Source organism: Chiloscyllium plagiosum, chromosome 6 (assembly GCF_004010195.1).
Source record: "Chiloscyllium plagiosum isolate BGI_BamShark_2017 chromosome 6, ASM401019v2, whole genome shotgun sequence".
NCBI lineage: Eukaryota > Metazoa > Chordata > Chondrichthyes > Orectolobiformes > Hemiscylliidae > Chiloscyllium > Chiloscyllium plagiosum.
In genome coordinates, this window is record NC_057715.1 from 62,809,961 (window position 1) to 62,827,964 (window position 18,004).

At 39.7% G+C, this 18,004-nt stretch overlaps 1 protein-coding gene across 4 annotated transcripts in view; it reads left to right on the top strand.

The window, feature by feature from the left end:
• Window positions 1-16,548, top strand: part of gab2 (GRB2-associated binding protein 2) — a 311,584-nt gene extending 295,036 nt beyond the window's left edge. For 3 of the 4 annotated variants that reach the window (XM_043691671.1, XM_043691669.1, XM_043691672.1), the window contains exons 6-10: window positions 6,288-6,573; window positions 13,052-13,142; window positions 13,934-14,036; window positions 14,841-14,963; window positions 15,882-16,548. In XM_043691671.1, the coding sequence (XP_043547606.1) occupies window positions 6,288-6,573; window positions 13,052-13,142; window positions 13,934-14,036; window positions 14,841-14,963; window positions 15,882-16,022 (744 nt within the window). In that variant the 3' untranslated portion in view covers window positions 16,023-16,548. The remainder of the gene's footprint in view (window positions 1-6,287; window positions 6,574-13,051; window positions 13,143-13,933; window positions 14,037-14,840; window positions 14,964-15,881) is intronic. The other variant, XM_043691670.1, reaches the window with a different exon arrangement.
• The last annotated feature ends 1,456 nt before the right edge of the window (window positions 16,549-18,004 follow it).

Sequence of the window (18,004 nt, forward strand, 5' to 3'; positions counted from 1 at the left end):
ACCGATGAGTTTAAAAAGAAATTCAAATTTCCAGTTAATAACTGAAAAGAGTGATATTACAAGGCTTTATTTTTAAGAATTTTATGGGAACAAATGATTAAAAATGCTGAACTCAATACTTTCTGTAGGCAGCTTGTAGTTTAAACAATAGAAAGTAAAAATTCCCTTTTATACTTGTTACTCAACACTCCCTCTAGGGAATTAAGGCAATGTAGCAAACAGTCCACAGAGGTGCTCTCAGCTTCTGATATATTCACTGTCCCCTCTTTCACTGAAGAGTAATTTTAAGAGTTCACCCATCAGTGCCTTCCTTAGCTGAGGGAGAATTACCGAAATCCAGTACCTGCAGTGAGACCTGCCCTATCATTTCATTCCTGCTGGCTATGCAAGGCTAAGTCATTTAGTCATAGTCGAAAGACTGTTTCTCTCTCATACCTGGCTGTGGAAGTGCACTAACTCAAGCAGTTTGTTCTCTGCTAACCACACAAAACTGCTGTCTCTCTGTGATATTAATTCATTTATAGGGAAGCCTAACATCTGATCTCAAAAGTGGCTTCTACTACATTCTTCCTCATGCATCTAGGTAGAAATGCTGATCACCTGTTTTTGATCCAAAATGTCTCCCATTTTAGAAGTAAATGGACAGATTACAAAACAACTACTTAAAACCTAATACTGCCAACAAATTTTGGGAACCTTGCCACACTCAGAGTCTACCCACTGAAATTTGTTGCCACTGTCTTCAGCCATGCGTACCTTACACTGTCATCCTAGTATTGATGTCTGAACTCTCTTTGATCTTTACTATATCAAACCTGTTGTCGGACAGAATTTGCACATTATCCCCTCCATTTGAAAAATGCAGGTCCAAATGATGAATTATAAGATTGTTTGAACAGCATAAAATCTTGTGTTTTGAATGTTGCTGTAATATATTTAACATACAAACAATTGCACTTCATTCCCCCCCACCCCCATTCTTCCAAATTCCAATGAGTATAGTCCCAGTCTACTCATTCTCGCCTCATACGACAATCCTTTCAATCTGGAATCAACCTAGTGAACCTTCACTGCACCCCCTCCAGTGTCAGTACATCCTTTCTCAAGGAGTCCAAACCTGTACACAGCACTCCAGGTGGGGCCTCACCAGCACCCTATACAGCTGCAGCATAACCTCCCTATTTTTAAATTCCATCCCTCTAGCAATGAAGGAGAATATTCCATTTGCCTTCTTAATTACCACTTCTCAGCCCATTGGCCTTGGTCCCCAACTTTAAATCATCCATGCAAGTTGTAAACAATTGCAGTCCCTACACTGATCCCTGGGGCACACCACTAGCCACTGATCTCCAAACAGAAATAGACGCATTTATCCCCACTCTTTGCTTTCTGTTGGTTAACCAGTCTTCTATTCATGCTAATACATTACTCGTAACACCGTACACCTTTAGCTTATGTTGGGCAGCCTTTTGTGCGGCACCTGGTCGAATGCCTACTGGAAATCTGGATACACCACATCCATTGGTTCCCTGTTGTCCAATGCATTTGTAATATACTCAAAGAATTCCAGTAAGTTAGTTAAATATGAGCTGTAATATATCTGTACAATTTTAGGAATGGACAACAAATGACAGTTTAGCTAACAGCACCCGCATTGTGCAGGAGAATAAATAATGCAGTTATCAGCAAGCTCGCTATTTGTCTCTCTCACATTTTCAGTCACTTCTCAATCTTTCTGCTTGTCTGCCCCCAGTCCTTGTTACCACACCCCATATGTTATTGTTGCTGGTCTTAAAGCTCTTCATATTAGTTCCTAGTCGATATATTTGCTAGAATTCCTTGACGTCTTGTAAGACATTAATTAATGGATTCAGTGCCATTTGTTATGGATTTATAATTAAATGCATTAAATTGTGTAATTCAGTGGTCATTGTCTTTGAAACCTATTGTTGCTACTTCAGCCAGACACTTAGGTGATGTCACAACAGTACAATTTTTGATAAGATGCTGTGGCCAGGGAGGAATGATACTTGACTCAAGAAAAGGAAGAAAAGATTAGACATTTTACATGATTTGGGGAATCAAAGGATACAGAATAGGGCAGGAAATGGATTTGAAATGGATAATCAGTGACGTTAGTCATGAAAGGGCTGTCTGCTCCAATGCAGCACCCACTTCTCTGTTCTTAGGATATATCTCTGGAGTACTAAAAATAGGGAGGTCTTGCTAAAACTATAGAAGACATTGTCAGACCACAGTTGGAATACTATACAGAGGAACCTTGATTACCTGGCATTCAATTATCCGTCAAAATCGCACAGTCCCAATGCTTGGCTAAACTATGTTATCTGGCATTCGATTATCCGGAATTCGATTAACCGAATGAATTACTCCCCATTGGTGTCCTTCGGATAATCGAGGTTCTTCTGTAAACTGTTTTGGTCCCCTTATCTAAGGAAGAATAAGCTGGAATTAGAGACTGCCTTTGGATGTGGAAGGACTGTCTTATAAGGAAAGGTTGAGTAGGGCCTATACTCATTCGAATTTAGAAGAATGAGAGGTAACCTCATTGAAACATGCAAGATTCTTAGGGGATTTGATAGGGTAGATGGAAAAATGTTGTTTCCTCTTATGGGAGAGTCTAGAACCAAAGAACAAAATCTCAGAATAAGGAGTCACATGTTTAAGACAGAGATGAGGAGAAATGTTTTCTTTTAGAAGACAGTGAATCTTTAGAATTCAATACCATAAACGCCTGTTGAGGTTGAGTCATTAAGGATATTCAAGGCAGATAGGGAATCAAGATTTATGAAGAAAAGGCAGGGAAGTGGAGTTGAGATTATGAGATCAGACATGATCTCATTGACTGATGGAGCAGACCTGATGGGCTGAATGGTTTCTTTTCTTCCTACATATTATGGTCTTATCATAGTGGAAGACACCAGCAACATACCAAAACACCAAGAGAGTCAGGGGGCAGAGGTGAGTGTAGTGACCATCACTAGGAGAAGGTGCTTTCACAGAGAGAGTGGAGGGGGCCTGTTCTGTAGTGGAGTTGTTGACTGAGGAGATTTGGTGCGGTGGGGAAGGGGGTGGGGGTTCTTTTATCCAGACAGGCCAGATGTGCCGTGGTCCTTCCATGACTCTTCCTGGCCTGCATTTCCAAGGATAGAAGTGAGCCAGCTCGAGGGGAGGATGAGGGCCGGTCACCTCTGCAGAAAATTGCTGAGGGACCTGAGTGTGGCTCCTCCTCCATCTGAATACCTCGCTGTCACTGTCCTGTCTCCAGGTGAGGATCATGGCTGCTTCTCGGCTGATGTGCTCAGCTCACCAGCTGCAGCTGTTAAACACACAGCAGGCAGAAGGAGTCTCACAGCCTCAGGTCAGAGGCAGTGCCCGATGCAGCACGCCAGAGGGCCTGGTGAATTCAATGCTCCATTTCTGTGCTACGACCAGTGGTGGGACCTGGATGTCTCTGCACTCCCACAGGATCCAGTACCCAGCAGGGTGAGTATCCTCTCCTCATTAGGAGGGAAGGACAGGAAATCTCCCCTCCCCCAAATCTGTTTGCTTTTCTCTGCCCTGGTTTGAGTTATAGGGAGAGGCTGAGTATGCTGGGGCTTTTATTCCCGAGAGTGACAGAGATTGACAGATGACTTTATAGAGATTTATAAAATCATGAAAGGCATGGATAGGGTGAATAGCCAAGGTCTTTTTCCCTAGAAAGCGGAGTCCAAAATTTGAGGTGAGATGGGAAAGATTTAAAAAGGACCCGAGGGGTAACTTTTTCACACGAGGATAGTGCATGTCTGGAATGAGCTTCCAGAGGAAGTGATGGAGGTATATTGAGTTACAACATTTAAAAGGCATCTGGATGAGTATACGAATAGGAAACATTTAGAAGGAAATGGGCCAAATGCTGACAAATGGACTAGGTCAGATTGGGATGTCTGGTCAGTGCGGTTGAGTTGGACCGATGAGTTTGTTTCTGAGTTGTATGACTCTATGTCTTCTCCAGTATTGGCATAAAATGGACAAATGGGTGAGCACAAGGGTGTGGCACAATTGTGGGGCAAGATGTGAAGCATTCTGAGGGAGTGAGGAGGCAGAGTTAGTGATGTGGGAGGGCATCAGAGTAAGGGAAGCATGCAATAGAGGGGCTGTCAGAGCAGAAGCCTTGGTGGGAGGTGGGTACAATAGCAGGTATCCAGCGAGTGCGAGGCAGCAGGGAGTGACAATGGTATTTACCTTAATGACATGGTGAAAGTCATTGATTGTCTTTCAGCACTACCAACCAATCCTCTGAACCCTGGACAGAGTACCGACCCATGACCAGGCAGGCATGGTGTGCTCCTCCCTTCTCTGGGAAAAGGATGGCTTCCTGTGCATTACCATGTCAACCAAGACCTCCACATTCCTGCTGGTGGACCTCAGTGCTATCTTGCCCTTATCAGCCATCTCTGTCCACTCACCAGTCATGAGCAGGGCAGGTGCCAGATGCTAGTGTCCCTCCACATGCACCTTTGCTCACGAACGTGGCATGGCTGAAGAAATGCTGGTCTAAAGGCAGATGTCCAGTTAGTGGCGATTTCAATCAGAAACAGCGTGTGGTAAGATGACATGGAGAGACAAATTGGTACTCCCTACTGGGTCAGCAATGGAATTAAAGCAGTGATTATGGAAAGATCTGGCAAAGAAACTCATCTCACCTCACAAGATAGTTTCACTCAACCAAACTCGACCCAACCCACATTTAGCCATAAACCGTACAACTCTGCCAACAATATTAAAATGGTATGCAGCAAATTTTGTCTGGATAATCAGCTTAGTGAAAGCTGGACATGTGAATGGCAAGACTTGACTGAATCGAGGAACAGGGAATCAATATCACTAAGTCTAGAGATAATAAGCATAAAGGCCATGCAGTTTGGGATGAGTTTACATTTGTGATGGGTGAAGCTTAGGAGGCTGATATTCTGCTGGAATTGGTTGTCTCTGATTGGACACAATATTGCACCCGAGGTGTAACCCATGATTTATAGCAGTTTAACACACTTACATTTATTTATGGAGCCTTGTCAAATTGCCTTGCCACCTTCAAAACTATGTTGTTTTAAAACCCTCAGTGTCTTTGTTCCACCTCCTCTAATGCCAGCTGTTTTTTTTTAAATGTTATCTGCTTTTTGAGAATTAGCATATTTGAATAATACTTAAACATTTCAAGTGTGTGTAAGAGTATCAGAAAGTACCAGTGGCTAGATGAATGACTAAAGAGCGTGAGAAGCATTATTAGTTTCCTTTTGAACACACTTACCTGCAAGTCAAATCAAGACTCTGTATATTTTGTTATACATCTAATTAGTTGGAATTTTATTTTTCTCGTAATTTTTTGTAATTTCTGTGCATGTAATATAGAGTTGAACTTCCCACAGAAATAAAGAAGTTTTGTGATGGGCTGCACCATTCCCTACAGATTATTTCCTAACTTTATCCCTGCCTCAGTTTATCTATGGAAACCCTCATGCTTGTCTTTGTTACCTCAGAGCTGACTACCCTCTTGCAAGCACCCTCTATAAAGTTGAGATCATCCAAACTCTGCTCCTGTCCTAACCTACACCATCTTTCATCTCTTACCCCTTTGTTTTCTGACTTCTGTTGGTTCCTGATTAAATAATGACTTGGTTTTAATGTTCTCATCATTGCTTTCAGATCTCTCTAATGCTTTACCCTTTCCTATCTCTGTAATGCCCTTCAACATATCTCCTGTAATTCTGATCTCTTCAACACTCTGAATGTTAATAACTCTACCTTTGGTAGTCATGCCTTCCTGGTTAACTAGGCTCCATGTTCTAGAAATCCCTTAGATACTTTTCTGACTCTTTAGCTTTCTTCTCACATAAGTTCTTTAAAAATTACTTGACCAACATTTTGTTTATCTGACATAATATTGCCTAATGTGACTTGGTGTTAAATATTGCTTTATAGTTGCTGTGAAGCATCTTGAGATATTTTATTACCTTAAAAGTGCGATATAAATTAATTGTCAATTAATTTCACTCTTTATTTGCCCAATTGTCACTTTGCACCTGGAATTTATCAACTTTTCTGCCTAATTTGTGATCCCTCTTTTAAATTAAAGCATTGTAAGAAATTCAAGAAGCATTATGTTAATTCACTAGCATTCTAGAGCAACAAATCTAAAAATTTCTAAATATAAGTTATACAAGACACAGTTAAACATATCTAGTTCTGGTTTAAAGGACGTTGGAAATTATATATGTTCACAGAGATCAAAATGTACGTCATCCCGCTCAGAAAGTTTGGAATCCGAAGATAATTATGTGCCAATGAACCCAGGTTCCTTGTCTTCATTTGTTACAACCACTGCAGAGAGTTGTCAGGATGTCTACATACCCATGAGTCCTGGTCCGCACCACTTTGACTTCCCTGGATTCTCCTCAGCCACATTCCCCACACGCAAAGGAAGTACAGCCTCTCTCTGCCACAAACCCAACTTTCCTGGAGATTTGCTGCCACCTCCAGTCAACCGTAATCTCAAACCCGACAGAAAATGTAAGTTCTATCAGTTTCACCTACATTGATCTGGAAAAATATACCTTTGTTGCGTCAGATGTACAAATATAATATTTCAACCTGTGCTGTTATGGTCATAAAAATGAACAACAATGGAGAAAGTCAGCAGGCCTGGCAGCAACTGTGGAGAGAGAAACAGAGTTAACTTTTCAGATCATGATCCTTAATCCGAAATCAGACTTTCCATTATGAGAAGGACTTTCTGGCCCCTGTTCTTACCGTGTTTTAGGTGGAAAGGAACATAAAAATGCTCCCCTCCCCAGCTTTCCTGCCAATCCCCTACCTGAAATAGGATTGACATCAGCAGCTCACCTGACATTTTTCAAAAAAATAATGAAATAAGACAATTGAGCTTGTCAGCAAGTCATTTAACACAAATATTGCATCTATCATAAAATGGACTGTGTGAGCAGAGAGATGGGAATTCAAAGGGTGTCCCTTTTAACCAAAGGCAGGAGTGAGGGGAGGATACATCCTTCGGGTGATGCTCTATACACATGAGGGCATCTCCACCCCAGAGTGTCTGTTCCCCTCCCCACCATTGTTGGGTGGTCACCAAAACTACATCTCCACCACCCCATCATACTACCACCACCCCTCCCCCCAACACTCCTCAAAGCTCCCTGCCTAAAAGACCTGGAACTTACCTTGGTCTGAGATCCATCCTTTATCTTCATGGGTTTCCTTCTAGTCCCCTCAGTTCTGTCATTCCTCAGGCTACTTGTAGTGCCAACCAATCATACTGGCTGGCAGCTCTTGAGGGCAGGACCTCGTCCTACTGAGGAATGGAAGTCCAATTCTCACCTCCTTAAGGTCACCAGTTAGAATTATGGCTGCAGAGCAAGCATGTTTAGTGTCAGTTCATTTGAGACTGAGTGTTTTTGTAGGAGTGGGCATATGCGAGGTATAAACTCCAACCCAATCACTGTAACGTGTTTGATGAAAGATCGTGACCTGAAACGCTAGCTCTATTTCTATCTCCACAGATGCTGCCCAACCTACTGATTATTTTATTCTGTTTCCATTTCTTATTTCGAACAGTTACAGTGTTTTGATTTTGGTTTTGGGCTGTTTCAGTGATCAACACAGCTCGCAAACAATCATTTTAACTCCTACAGTTACAGATCAAGTTACAAGTACTTTCAAAACTACTTTCAAAAAAAAATCAAGATGCGGCTGTCGCTGGCAATCCCACGTTAATTGCTCATCTTTAGTTGCCTAATGGTAGGGTCAAGCCTTGATCTTCAATCAATTCACCGTGGTGGTGCCATGACATTAATTAGGATATATCAAAATGTTCAAATGAAATAGCAATAACTTGGAGCATGATTTCCATAATCTCACAGCAAAGGCAATGCGATTAAAAGCTATTCACAAATTACGTTAATGCACCTGGAGATAATATATTTTCATTACACCAGTGGAGTGCAGAATGATACTGGAATCTGCAACAAGGACACTGACAAAAGAATTGCTTTCTCCTAGATGGTACTGGATTGCTTGAGTGTTGTACACATTCAGGTTAATAATGAACATTCAATCAAACTCCTGAAGCTGCTAATAGATGGTGCAGATCTTAAAAGAGGATTCAGCCTGTGCCCTGCTGCTGTAATCACCTTATTGATCCTTTTGAACATATTAAGTTACTATCAGTGGAGGTCCAAAGATATTAATTATTTGGGATTCTGTAAGAGTCAAGGAGATGATTGGGCTTTTTCTTCTTTTCCTGGCATCAATAAACACAATAATGATCAACTGATGCTGTTTGCCCACTGTAATTTCACCCACTGAGGGTCATCCTCTCAGTAAAACATAGTTTTGCTATGGTTCCTGGTAGCATATGTGATTGATGTTGAGGGCAGCTTTTCTCACCTCTCCTCTGTCATGAGAGTAATTTCTGACTTTGTACTCTTGTTGGAGACCTTGCCAGCTGGAAGCCTGTGCTACAAATTCAGGTGTGTGTGAGACAGAATAAATGGCTGAAAGATTATGCACAGTCCATGCTAAGGTCACAAATGCAAACTGCTGACTGGCAAGATATCCAGCTGGAATTTTAAAAGTACAAACTTTTCTCCTTAGGTGTGCACCATTCTATGGTATATTATTTGTTTGTTATGTTGAATTATGAATTTACATAATCACATAATTGATGCATAATTCTTGATTCTAAGTAATTACACTGTTTGAATTAATATTTCACTCCTTTGATATGTTAGAAGTACTGAAATATATTAAACTTCTGTAGCAGTAATTTCTATACCAGCTCTAATGCATTGAGCACCTTTCAAATTACTGTAATGTTTCAATCTACAGTCTACAGCTCTGTTAATATCACAGCAATAATCAGTTAAAAGTGCCAGAAATGTATGATGGTGATATAAGCTGGCAACTGTTTACCATTCTTTCATTGACTAATTATCAAAGATAGTAGGTTATAACAAAGATTAACACTGTGGTCAAAATAGAAAATGAAGGAAATCAACAAATCCTTTGCAAGTATGATTGACCTGATATTATCACCAACATGCCCAGTCAACAATTCTTTCCCATCACTAATTGCCCTTGAGAAGATGGTGGTGAACTACCTTCTTGAGTTGCTGCAGTCCGTATGGTGTAGGTACGCTGACAGTGCCTTTTGGAAGGGTACCATGTTTTTGACCCAATGCCACCTAAGGTTTGATGTTGTTTGTTGTGTGACTTGGAGAGGAACTTGCAGATGGTGATGTTCCCATGTATCTGCTGCCCTTGTCCTTCTGGGTACGAGAGTTTGGAAGATTCACTTGAGAAGTCATAGTGAGTTGCTGCAGTGCACCTTGTAGATATTGTTGTCAGTATGCAGTAGTGTTGGAGGGAGTCAACGTTAAATATCTGTGGCAGATGGAGTGTTAATCAAGTGGGCTTCTGTGTCCTGTATGGTGTCAAGCTTCCTAAGTGTAGTTGGAGCTGCACTCATCCAGGCAAGCAGAGCTTTTTACATCTTCCTCCAAACGACTTTCCAATCCTCCCACTTCCTCCAAACGACATCCAGTCCCAGTACACCTCCATCCCCCATCACGAAGGACTCAAAGCCCTCCGCTTCTTCCTTACGCAGTAACAGCAGCTTCATTAAATATATTCAAGACACAGTTGGGTGAGTTTTTGCATGGTAGGGAAATTAAGGGTTATGGGGATAATGCAGGTAGGAGGAGCTGAGACGATTGATAGATCAGCCAAGATCTTAATGAATGTCAGAGCAGGCTCAATGGGCCGAAAGGCCTACTCCTGCTTCTATTATTATGATGAGTCCAAGCGTATGTTCTTTGTTGGACTGGACGTGTATTGGTGTAGGAAATTCTTCTGCATGAAATTAAGGAATGCTTGCCCCCCTCTGCCCTTTACAATTCAAGTATCCTGGTTTATATTTCGGTAATTAAAGTTCCCCATTGTTATTTCTCTATATTACGGACATTCTTCTAATTTCCCTGCAGATTTGTTCTTCTGCATTCTTCCCACTTGCTGGGAGCCTATAGACTATACTGAGTGATGTAATTGCTCCTTACCTCGAGCCACATTGATTTAGTTCTTGAATTGAGTCATACAGCATAGAAACAGACCCAATGGTCCAACCAGTCCATGTTGACCATAATCGCAAACTAAACCTGCGCTTGACTCATATCCCTCCAAACATTTCTTATTCATGTACTTATCTAATTGTCTTTTAAACTTTGTAACAATACCCATATCCACCACTTTCTCTGGAAATTCATTCCACACACAAACCTCTTTCTTTGTTTCTAAAAAATAATCCTCATGTCTTTTTTTAAAATTCTTCCTCCTCTCACCTTTAAAAATATCCCCTGTAGTCTTGAAAACTCACCCTATATAAAAGAGAACTGCTATTCATCTTATCTGTACCACTCCTGTACCAACCCAACCACCCTGTGGCTCAACATTTCAATTCCCCCTCCCACTCCACCAAAGATATGCAGGTCTTTGGACTCTTCCATCGTCAGACCACAGCGAAACGATGGTTGGAGGAAGAACGCCTCATCTTCCGGCTAGGAATCCTCCAACCACAAGGGATGAACTCGGGTTTCACCAGTTTCCTCATTTCCCCTCTCCCCAGCCTGTCTCAGTCAAATCCATCAAATTCAGCACCGCCTTCCTAACCTGCAATCTTCTTCCCGACCTCTCCGCCCCCACCCCAGTCTGACCTATCACCCTCACCTTGACCTCTTTCCACCTATCACATTTCCGACGCCCCTCCCCCAAGTCCCTCCTCCCTACCTTTTATCTTAGCCTGCTGGATAAACTTTCCTCATTCCTGAAGAAGGGCTTATGCCTGAAACGTCGATTCTCCTGTTCCCTGGATGCTGCCTGACCTGCTGCGCTTTTCCAGCAACACATTTTCAGCTTTTTCCATCATTCTCCTGTCTTGTGCATTGTAGGTGGTGGTTAGTCTTTGGGGAATCTGAAAGTGAATATTCACAGCAGAGTTCTCAGCCTCTGATTTTATGAGAATGATGGTTTAAAACATAGAATGAACTATTTCTCAAAATGAGCAAATAGCATAAAAATTATATATTGACAGTCAGCACCAGGTGGCTGAACAATGTAAACCTGTAATAGACAATTGCTTTAATTCTTGTATCAAGTTGAGAATTAATTGTGTCTTTAATGAAAAATCATACTATTGTCATTTGATCGAGACATTATGAGATCGAAATTGATCCAGATGAAAAATGAGAGCATATTACCAAGTGAAGCTTTGTAGGTATCCCACGCAACTGTCTAACAGAGATGTCAGACTTCCTGCATATAAAATGAAGGGGCCTAACTTTGTTTCTAAGGCCTTGCAGAAATTCAATTTGATTGAGCACAGCAAGAACTGAATCTGCTCCCCTTGAGATTAAACGATTGAGCAATGCCTAATCAAAAATTGCTACTTTCATGTGTTCTGATTGTATTCTACTTCTCATTTTTTTTGTTTATTTTGTAGAACGCTTTTTGTTTAATATAATTGCTATGCTCCCTGACTAGGAGAGTGCTGAGATATTGTTACACAATATCTGACTCTCCAGTACAGGACCAAGGTTGCCACCAGGAAAAGTAGACATACATTTGGTTCTCAGCAAAATTCCTAGTTCTTTACAGCTAATCCAACAACAATTAACATCCCGGTTCGATTTGAAGTCATGTGTTTATCGCTATAACTACTTCAGTCAATGGCTTTCCTAAACTGTAGAAAAATTATAAATCAATATTTCTTATGTTTTGGAAATAAACTGAGCTCCTTTTTTCGAATAGTTTGGAGCTTGTGTTCTTCGTGGTATCACTTATGTGGTAAGATGGTGTTCAACCATCTTATAGATTTAGCATTTGTTGTTCTTTGGCACTTGTGGATTTGTAGCACACATCACAGGCAATGCACATTATTCAGGTATGCATATTATTCCTTCTATGGCACTATCCTTAATGCTCATGGTCACTTCTTTCACCTCAAGGTTCAATCTGCAGCTCTTCACACTGCTCAACTCCAGCATAGCAAGACCTCTGTTTCTGTGAGGAAGAACATGCATTGTAATGACTGTTTGATTTGGATTGAATCACAATTCCTCTGTATCCTGTTAGCATGATATTGAGTGTTTTCAGAACACCTTGGATAGCCATTTTCTTCCAAGTGTTCAGAAAAGACCTTCAGATATAGGATGGCATTATTCTGTGCTCCAGTACCATTCTTCACCTTCAGATTTATTATTGTGGGCTTATCGATTTTCCTAATATGAGTGGTTGTTTGATTTTCTTTCTCTAAACTATCAGATCTGGACATTTTATGCTAATTATAAAATACACCCATTGAAAAGTCACCTTCCAATCATATGACGAGAAGGTCTGGTATCAGTATATACAAAGGGTTTCAATGGGACAGTTGGATGCTTCCAATATGGTGAATATAATATCATTGTTCACCAAGCAAAGAAAGCTGTGATTCAACCTCCATGTAAAATACCAATGGAATTGAAAGGAAAGCTTGAAAGAGAGCTCGAAAGGGCAGAAGAAAAGAAAGTGATTGCTAAAGTCACAAAATCTGTAGATTGGATAAGTTCCATCATGGTGAGAGAGAGACCAAGTGAATGGCTAAGAATTTGTCAGGATCGCAAAGATCTTAGCCAAACTGTAAAGAGGGATCATATTGTTCCAATAATGTATTGTGTTGTCAAAATCACCAGTATCTACGTCTAGGTTTCATAGGTGTTTTGATTTCTTTTCCTACCTTTCGGTGTGTTGATCTGGTTCCGGTCACTTGTCTATCACCATCTTCCTTGATTCCACACATTTGCCTGGTGATTGGCCTTTCCACAAGGCATCTGCAGAACATCTCGTTTAGACAGAAAGTCAGCCATTTTGAAAAGGTTTGTGTTAACAATGTTTAATTATATCATACTCAGCAATTGTGTGATTATGGTTTATATTTCAGCCAAACAAGGTCCAATGGAATCGCGAAACAATACATTCATTGACGAGCTTCCCTTCAAGTCTCCTGTAACCAGATCTTGGTCCAGGCCCGTGTAAGTGACCTTTTAAAAATAAGTCCAGAAGATATTGGCAGTCACTTCCAAAACAAGTAAACCTTTGGGGAGTGAAACTGTTCCCAGCTAGCAACACAAAATAAGCTTATAGTGAATCAGCAGCCAACATTTCAACAGTTTGCTTTTCCTTTCCATCGACTTGGAATTGCTAAGAGTTTGAATTTCAATAGAAGGAGCAGACATGGTGAAAAAAAAGTGAGCTATTTGTCATGTGATTACTCAGAAATAATGACTTAGACAAATTTTATCGCCTTCCCTCTGTCTACAAATTGAGGGCAGTGGCACAAAAATGATGATTCCCTTTGAGAGATTCTGGAGTAGATCATCATGTTTAATTTAATATATTTTGTGCAGCAAACTGTATCTTCTTGGGCAAGATTCACCCAGTGATTTCTTCCTCCCTTTTGCAGAAATGTATTCCTTCTGTCATGTATGGTTGTGTAGAGAGACAATTAAAAATGTCTGGGAAGTTTGATGGAGGTTCAGTGCATTGCAACCTTGGTGTTATCAAAGATCTTTGATTTGTGGAAGTGTGATGGAAGCTGGTTCAATTGAGGCATTCAAGGGGCCATTAGATGCTATTTGAAGAGAAACAATGTGCAAGGATATGTATGGGGGAAGGGTAGTAGAATAACGCTGAGTCATAATGCTCTTTGGAGTACTGTTGCAGACATGATGGGCCAAATGGTCACCTCCTGGACCATAACATTTTTGTGATTCATTGTTAGTGTTTTAGTTCTTGAAAGAAAGTTGTATTTTATTGATTCTAGAGCTGCTGTGAACCCCATTTCTTCACAAAATTGCCGCCCATTATCAACACAAAGTGTCACCAGCACTGACTCAGGAGACAGTGAAGAAAATTATGTTCCAATGGTAAGTAATTAAAAACATGATGCTCCAGCAGATCATTTGTAAGTTGCAAACTAAACAGAAATTGGTTATATTAACATACAAAATGATAACCATGAAGAGGTCATTTGGCCCAACAAACCTATCTCACACAATACAAATTTATTATGCACAACTGCATTAATATTTTCATTGAAGAATGCAAGTATATCCAATTTCACAATTAGTACAAAGAGCTTGTTATTCTAGTTTGATTTTAAAACTTACTACTTTCACACCTCTTAGAACTCACCACTATCATGAAGATTCTTGTTCATAAAGGGCAGGAGTAAGGCATCTTCTTCAGCCCCTCAGAAGACTTGAGACCTACTATGCACATGATGTGCACTGTGGAAGTAGGAATCTATCCACCGACTAACAGCATCAGTTTTTGTGCGAATCAATAAGCCTCTCAATAATACAGGGCTCCCAAAGCCAACAGACCATGGCAATCAAAGTTGCAATTATTGTCCCCAGTGTCTGTGTCACAAAGTGTTGGAACAAGCAATTACCATTTCTTGATTTACTGAAATTGAGGTGAGTTCACAATGATCCAGATGCACAGGATGCTTCAATGTTAGGCCTGCTGAAAACAGCTTTATTGACTCTCTTCACAAAAGTCTACCTTTATCCTGTGTCTTTCCATAACTTCAGAATTACCAAAGAACTTTACAGCTGCATGTTGAATTAAGGAAGTTTATCATGTTCTTGTTATAATTAAAATCAGTAAGTCTGACTTCATTGTGATAAGAAACATTTATCTTTTTATTTCATTTACCCACACAACAGCAGAATCCAATTTCTACCTCTCCAATGAATGCTGTGACTGGCAGCCCTGGTGCAAGGAAGCCTGGGAGTGTGGATTATTTGTCTTTAGATTTTCAGCCTAGCTCTCCTGGTCCTCATCGAAAGGTAAAACCTATAATTTGTCTATTTTAGATCATTTGGTTCTATTTTTCATAGTAAATGTTCTCTGGATTTAAATGTATTGGGTTGAGCATTACACAATTATTACACTATTGAGTATAGGTGTTGGGACATCTTGTTGCAGCACAAGACTTTGGTGAGGCCACATTTGAAGTACTGTTGGCAGTTCTGGTCGCCATACTATAAAAAGGATACTATTAAACTAGAAAGAGTGCAGAAAAGATTTACTAGGATGCTACCTGGACTGGAAGATTTGACTTATAGGAAGAGGATGGATAGGCTTCCCTGGGTCGTAGGAGACTGAGGAGTGACCTTATAGAGGACTATAAAATTACGAGACGTTTAGAAAGGTAGCGAGCCAACAGCTTCTCCCCATGGTAAGGGAGTCTAAAACTAGAGACCATCGACTTAAGGTGAGAGGGGAGAGGTACAAAAGGGTCAGGATGGGCAATTTTTTCACATGGGAGGTGATAGTGTATGGAACAGGCTGGCAGAGGTATTGGTATTGGCGAGTATAATTTTGTCTTTTAAGAAACGTCAGGACAGGTACATGGATGGGATAGTTATGGAGGGATATGGACCAAATGCAGGCAAATGGACTAGATAATAGTGATAATGGGCAAGTTTGGCCAAAGGGCCTATTTCCATGCTGTAGATCTCTATGACTTTAATCTGGCTCAGCTTCCCTTTTTCCTTCTCATTCCCTTGCCAGTTTTATTCTTATGGACTCCCAGTGATCTAGATTGTCCAGTCTTAGTCTCCTTCAGTACAAAACCCAATGAGGGTAACTATCAAAAATTAACAAAGTTATTCTATTTATGTATATGTAAAATATAGCCAATTTCATGTTAATTTGTGATAATGGAACAAACTCATTTAAATCTATCTCCTGTCTCGAACCAGCCTTCCACATCCTCAGTGACATCAGATGAAAAAGTAGACTATGTACAAGTGGATAAGGAGAGGACCCAGGCTCTACAGAACACCATGCAAGAGTGGACTGATGTGAGACAATCCAGTGAGCCTTTGAAGAGTCTGAAATAGCAATATAAAAGGATAAACAATGGAAAGCAAACTATTGCAGTTCTGTAAAAGATGAATCTGCACTTTCTGTTAAACGATAATATGCCAGAATGAGGGAAGAGGTATTATTTCTTGAATTGTCTCAAAATTTTATAGATAGCTTTCCATCACTTTTTGATATAACAGCCACTTCATTGTACCTGTTCAAACAGAAAGCAATTCTTCCACATGTTCACGCTGAAAAAAGCTTACAAAGATAAGGCAGATTTTACTGTGCTCAAATATTTGCCGCATCTAAATATCTTCTGTTATACTTCGCTTAACAAACACCTGTGGTAAGAGTCAAGAATAAAGTTGTTAGCTACTTGATTAAGGATTTTGAGAAGACTAACTATTTTTGTGATACTGTTTGTTAATGTCTTGAAAGCTGGTAATACATCTGAAACACAGCAGCAGAATATTATAAATTGTGAGTGAACTGAAGTAAATCATTTCAGCAATAAAAACTGAAAATCTGGAAAATCTCAGTAGGTCTGGCAGCATTTGGAGAGAGAGAAACAAAGTTAATGTTTTGAGTCTGGTTGTGACTTCTTCAGAACCTCAGAGTCATACTGGACTCGAAACATTATCTTTGTTTCATTCTCCACAGATGTTGCCAGACCTGCTGAGTTCCTCCAGCGCCTTCAGTGCTTATTCTGTATCTCCAGCCTCTGCAGTACTTTAGTTTTACAATTTTTCAATACCCTGTATATCAATAACTGCTGAAAGAAACACAAAGAGCTAGATTTTCAAATTGCCATCCAAATCTAAAACTGTTGTGTAGACCAATCTTCTGATTGTAAAAATGTCCAATTTCACTTGCATTGATTTCAGCTGATATGCAAAACCAGGTTTACATCCAGGAGCAAGTTGGAAATGTATCCCTTACAACCGAGGGTATCCTGTCTCTTGAAGTCTGAGAACTGTAGTCACGAATGAATACTTCTACTCCTTCCAATTATCATAGCAGAATTTTATAAGATGTAGGGAAACCTTCAAAACGAAATTGCATGATACCCTAGAAATGTGGGCAACTTTCAGTGGATTCATCGGCAACAAACTCATGACTTCACAATAATTATCAATGTGACTTTAATACACTTTCTAAAGTACATTTTAAAAAGTAGTGTAGTAAATGTCTGCAATCTTCAAAAATTGCTGGAAGTCTCATGTTTGTTCACCGTATTGAACTGAGATACAAAATAGAATTCATGTGAAAACTATTTATGATATTTAATAAAAAGTTCTTAGTATGAATCTAAAATGATACATACATTATTTATGAATGGTGAAATGATCCTCATTTGAAGTGGTGTCACTTTCAAACCTTTCTTAACAAACTTAAAAGGTTTGAATAATTTTATTCTGTTTTAACAAAGAAAAACAAAGCAAATAGATGTGAAATAACTGAAATAGTGACTTGTTGGAAAATCTTTTGATAAATTATAAGCATATATCCATTTTTGCCAGTGCCATAAAGTACAGCTGCATTTCTAGATTTGAAGAATGTGACGGAGAAATAAATAGTGTTATGTTGATGGAGATGATTAAGAAGGATGGGAGGATGATTGAGTGAATTTTGAATACTAGAATGGAAAGGTTGGGCTGAATAACTTGCTTCTATTCTGTATATTCTATGTAAATAGTACTTCACAAAAATATCCCTTAAAAATAATTACCTTTCAGTCAAAGCCTCATGATCACATCAGATAAGATCACAAATTTAAATAGTCTTCCTTCAAATACATTTTGTATGAGAAACAAACTAACAAAGGTACATATTTCTTTGAATCCTGATAATTCTGTGTAAACAATTTCAATAGATCTTCACAAAATAAGCAAATTCTCAACCAGTTGAAATACATACATTAATCATATAAAATAGATTTGGAAAAATATTAGTTAAATCCTTAAATCACGGAACGGATAATGACTGATAAGCTAGCCAGATGTGCAGTAACATT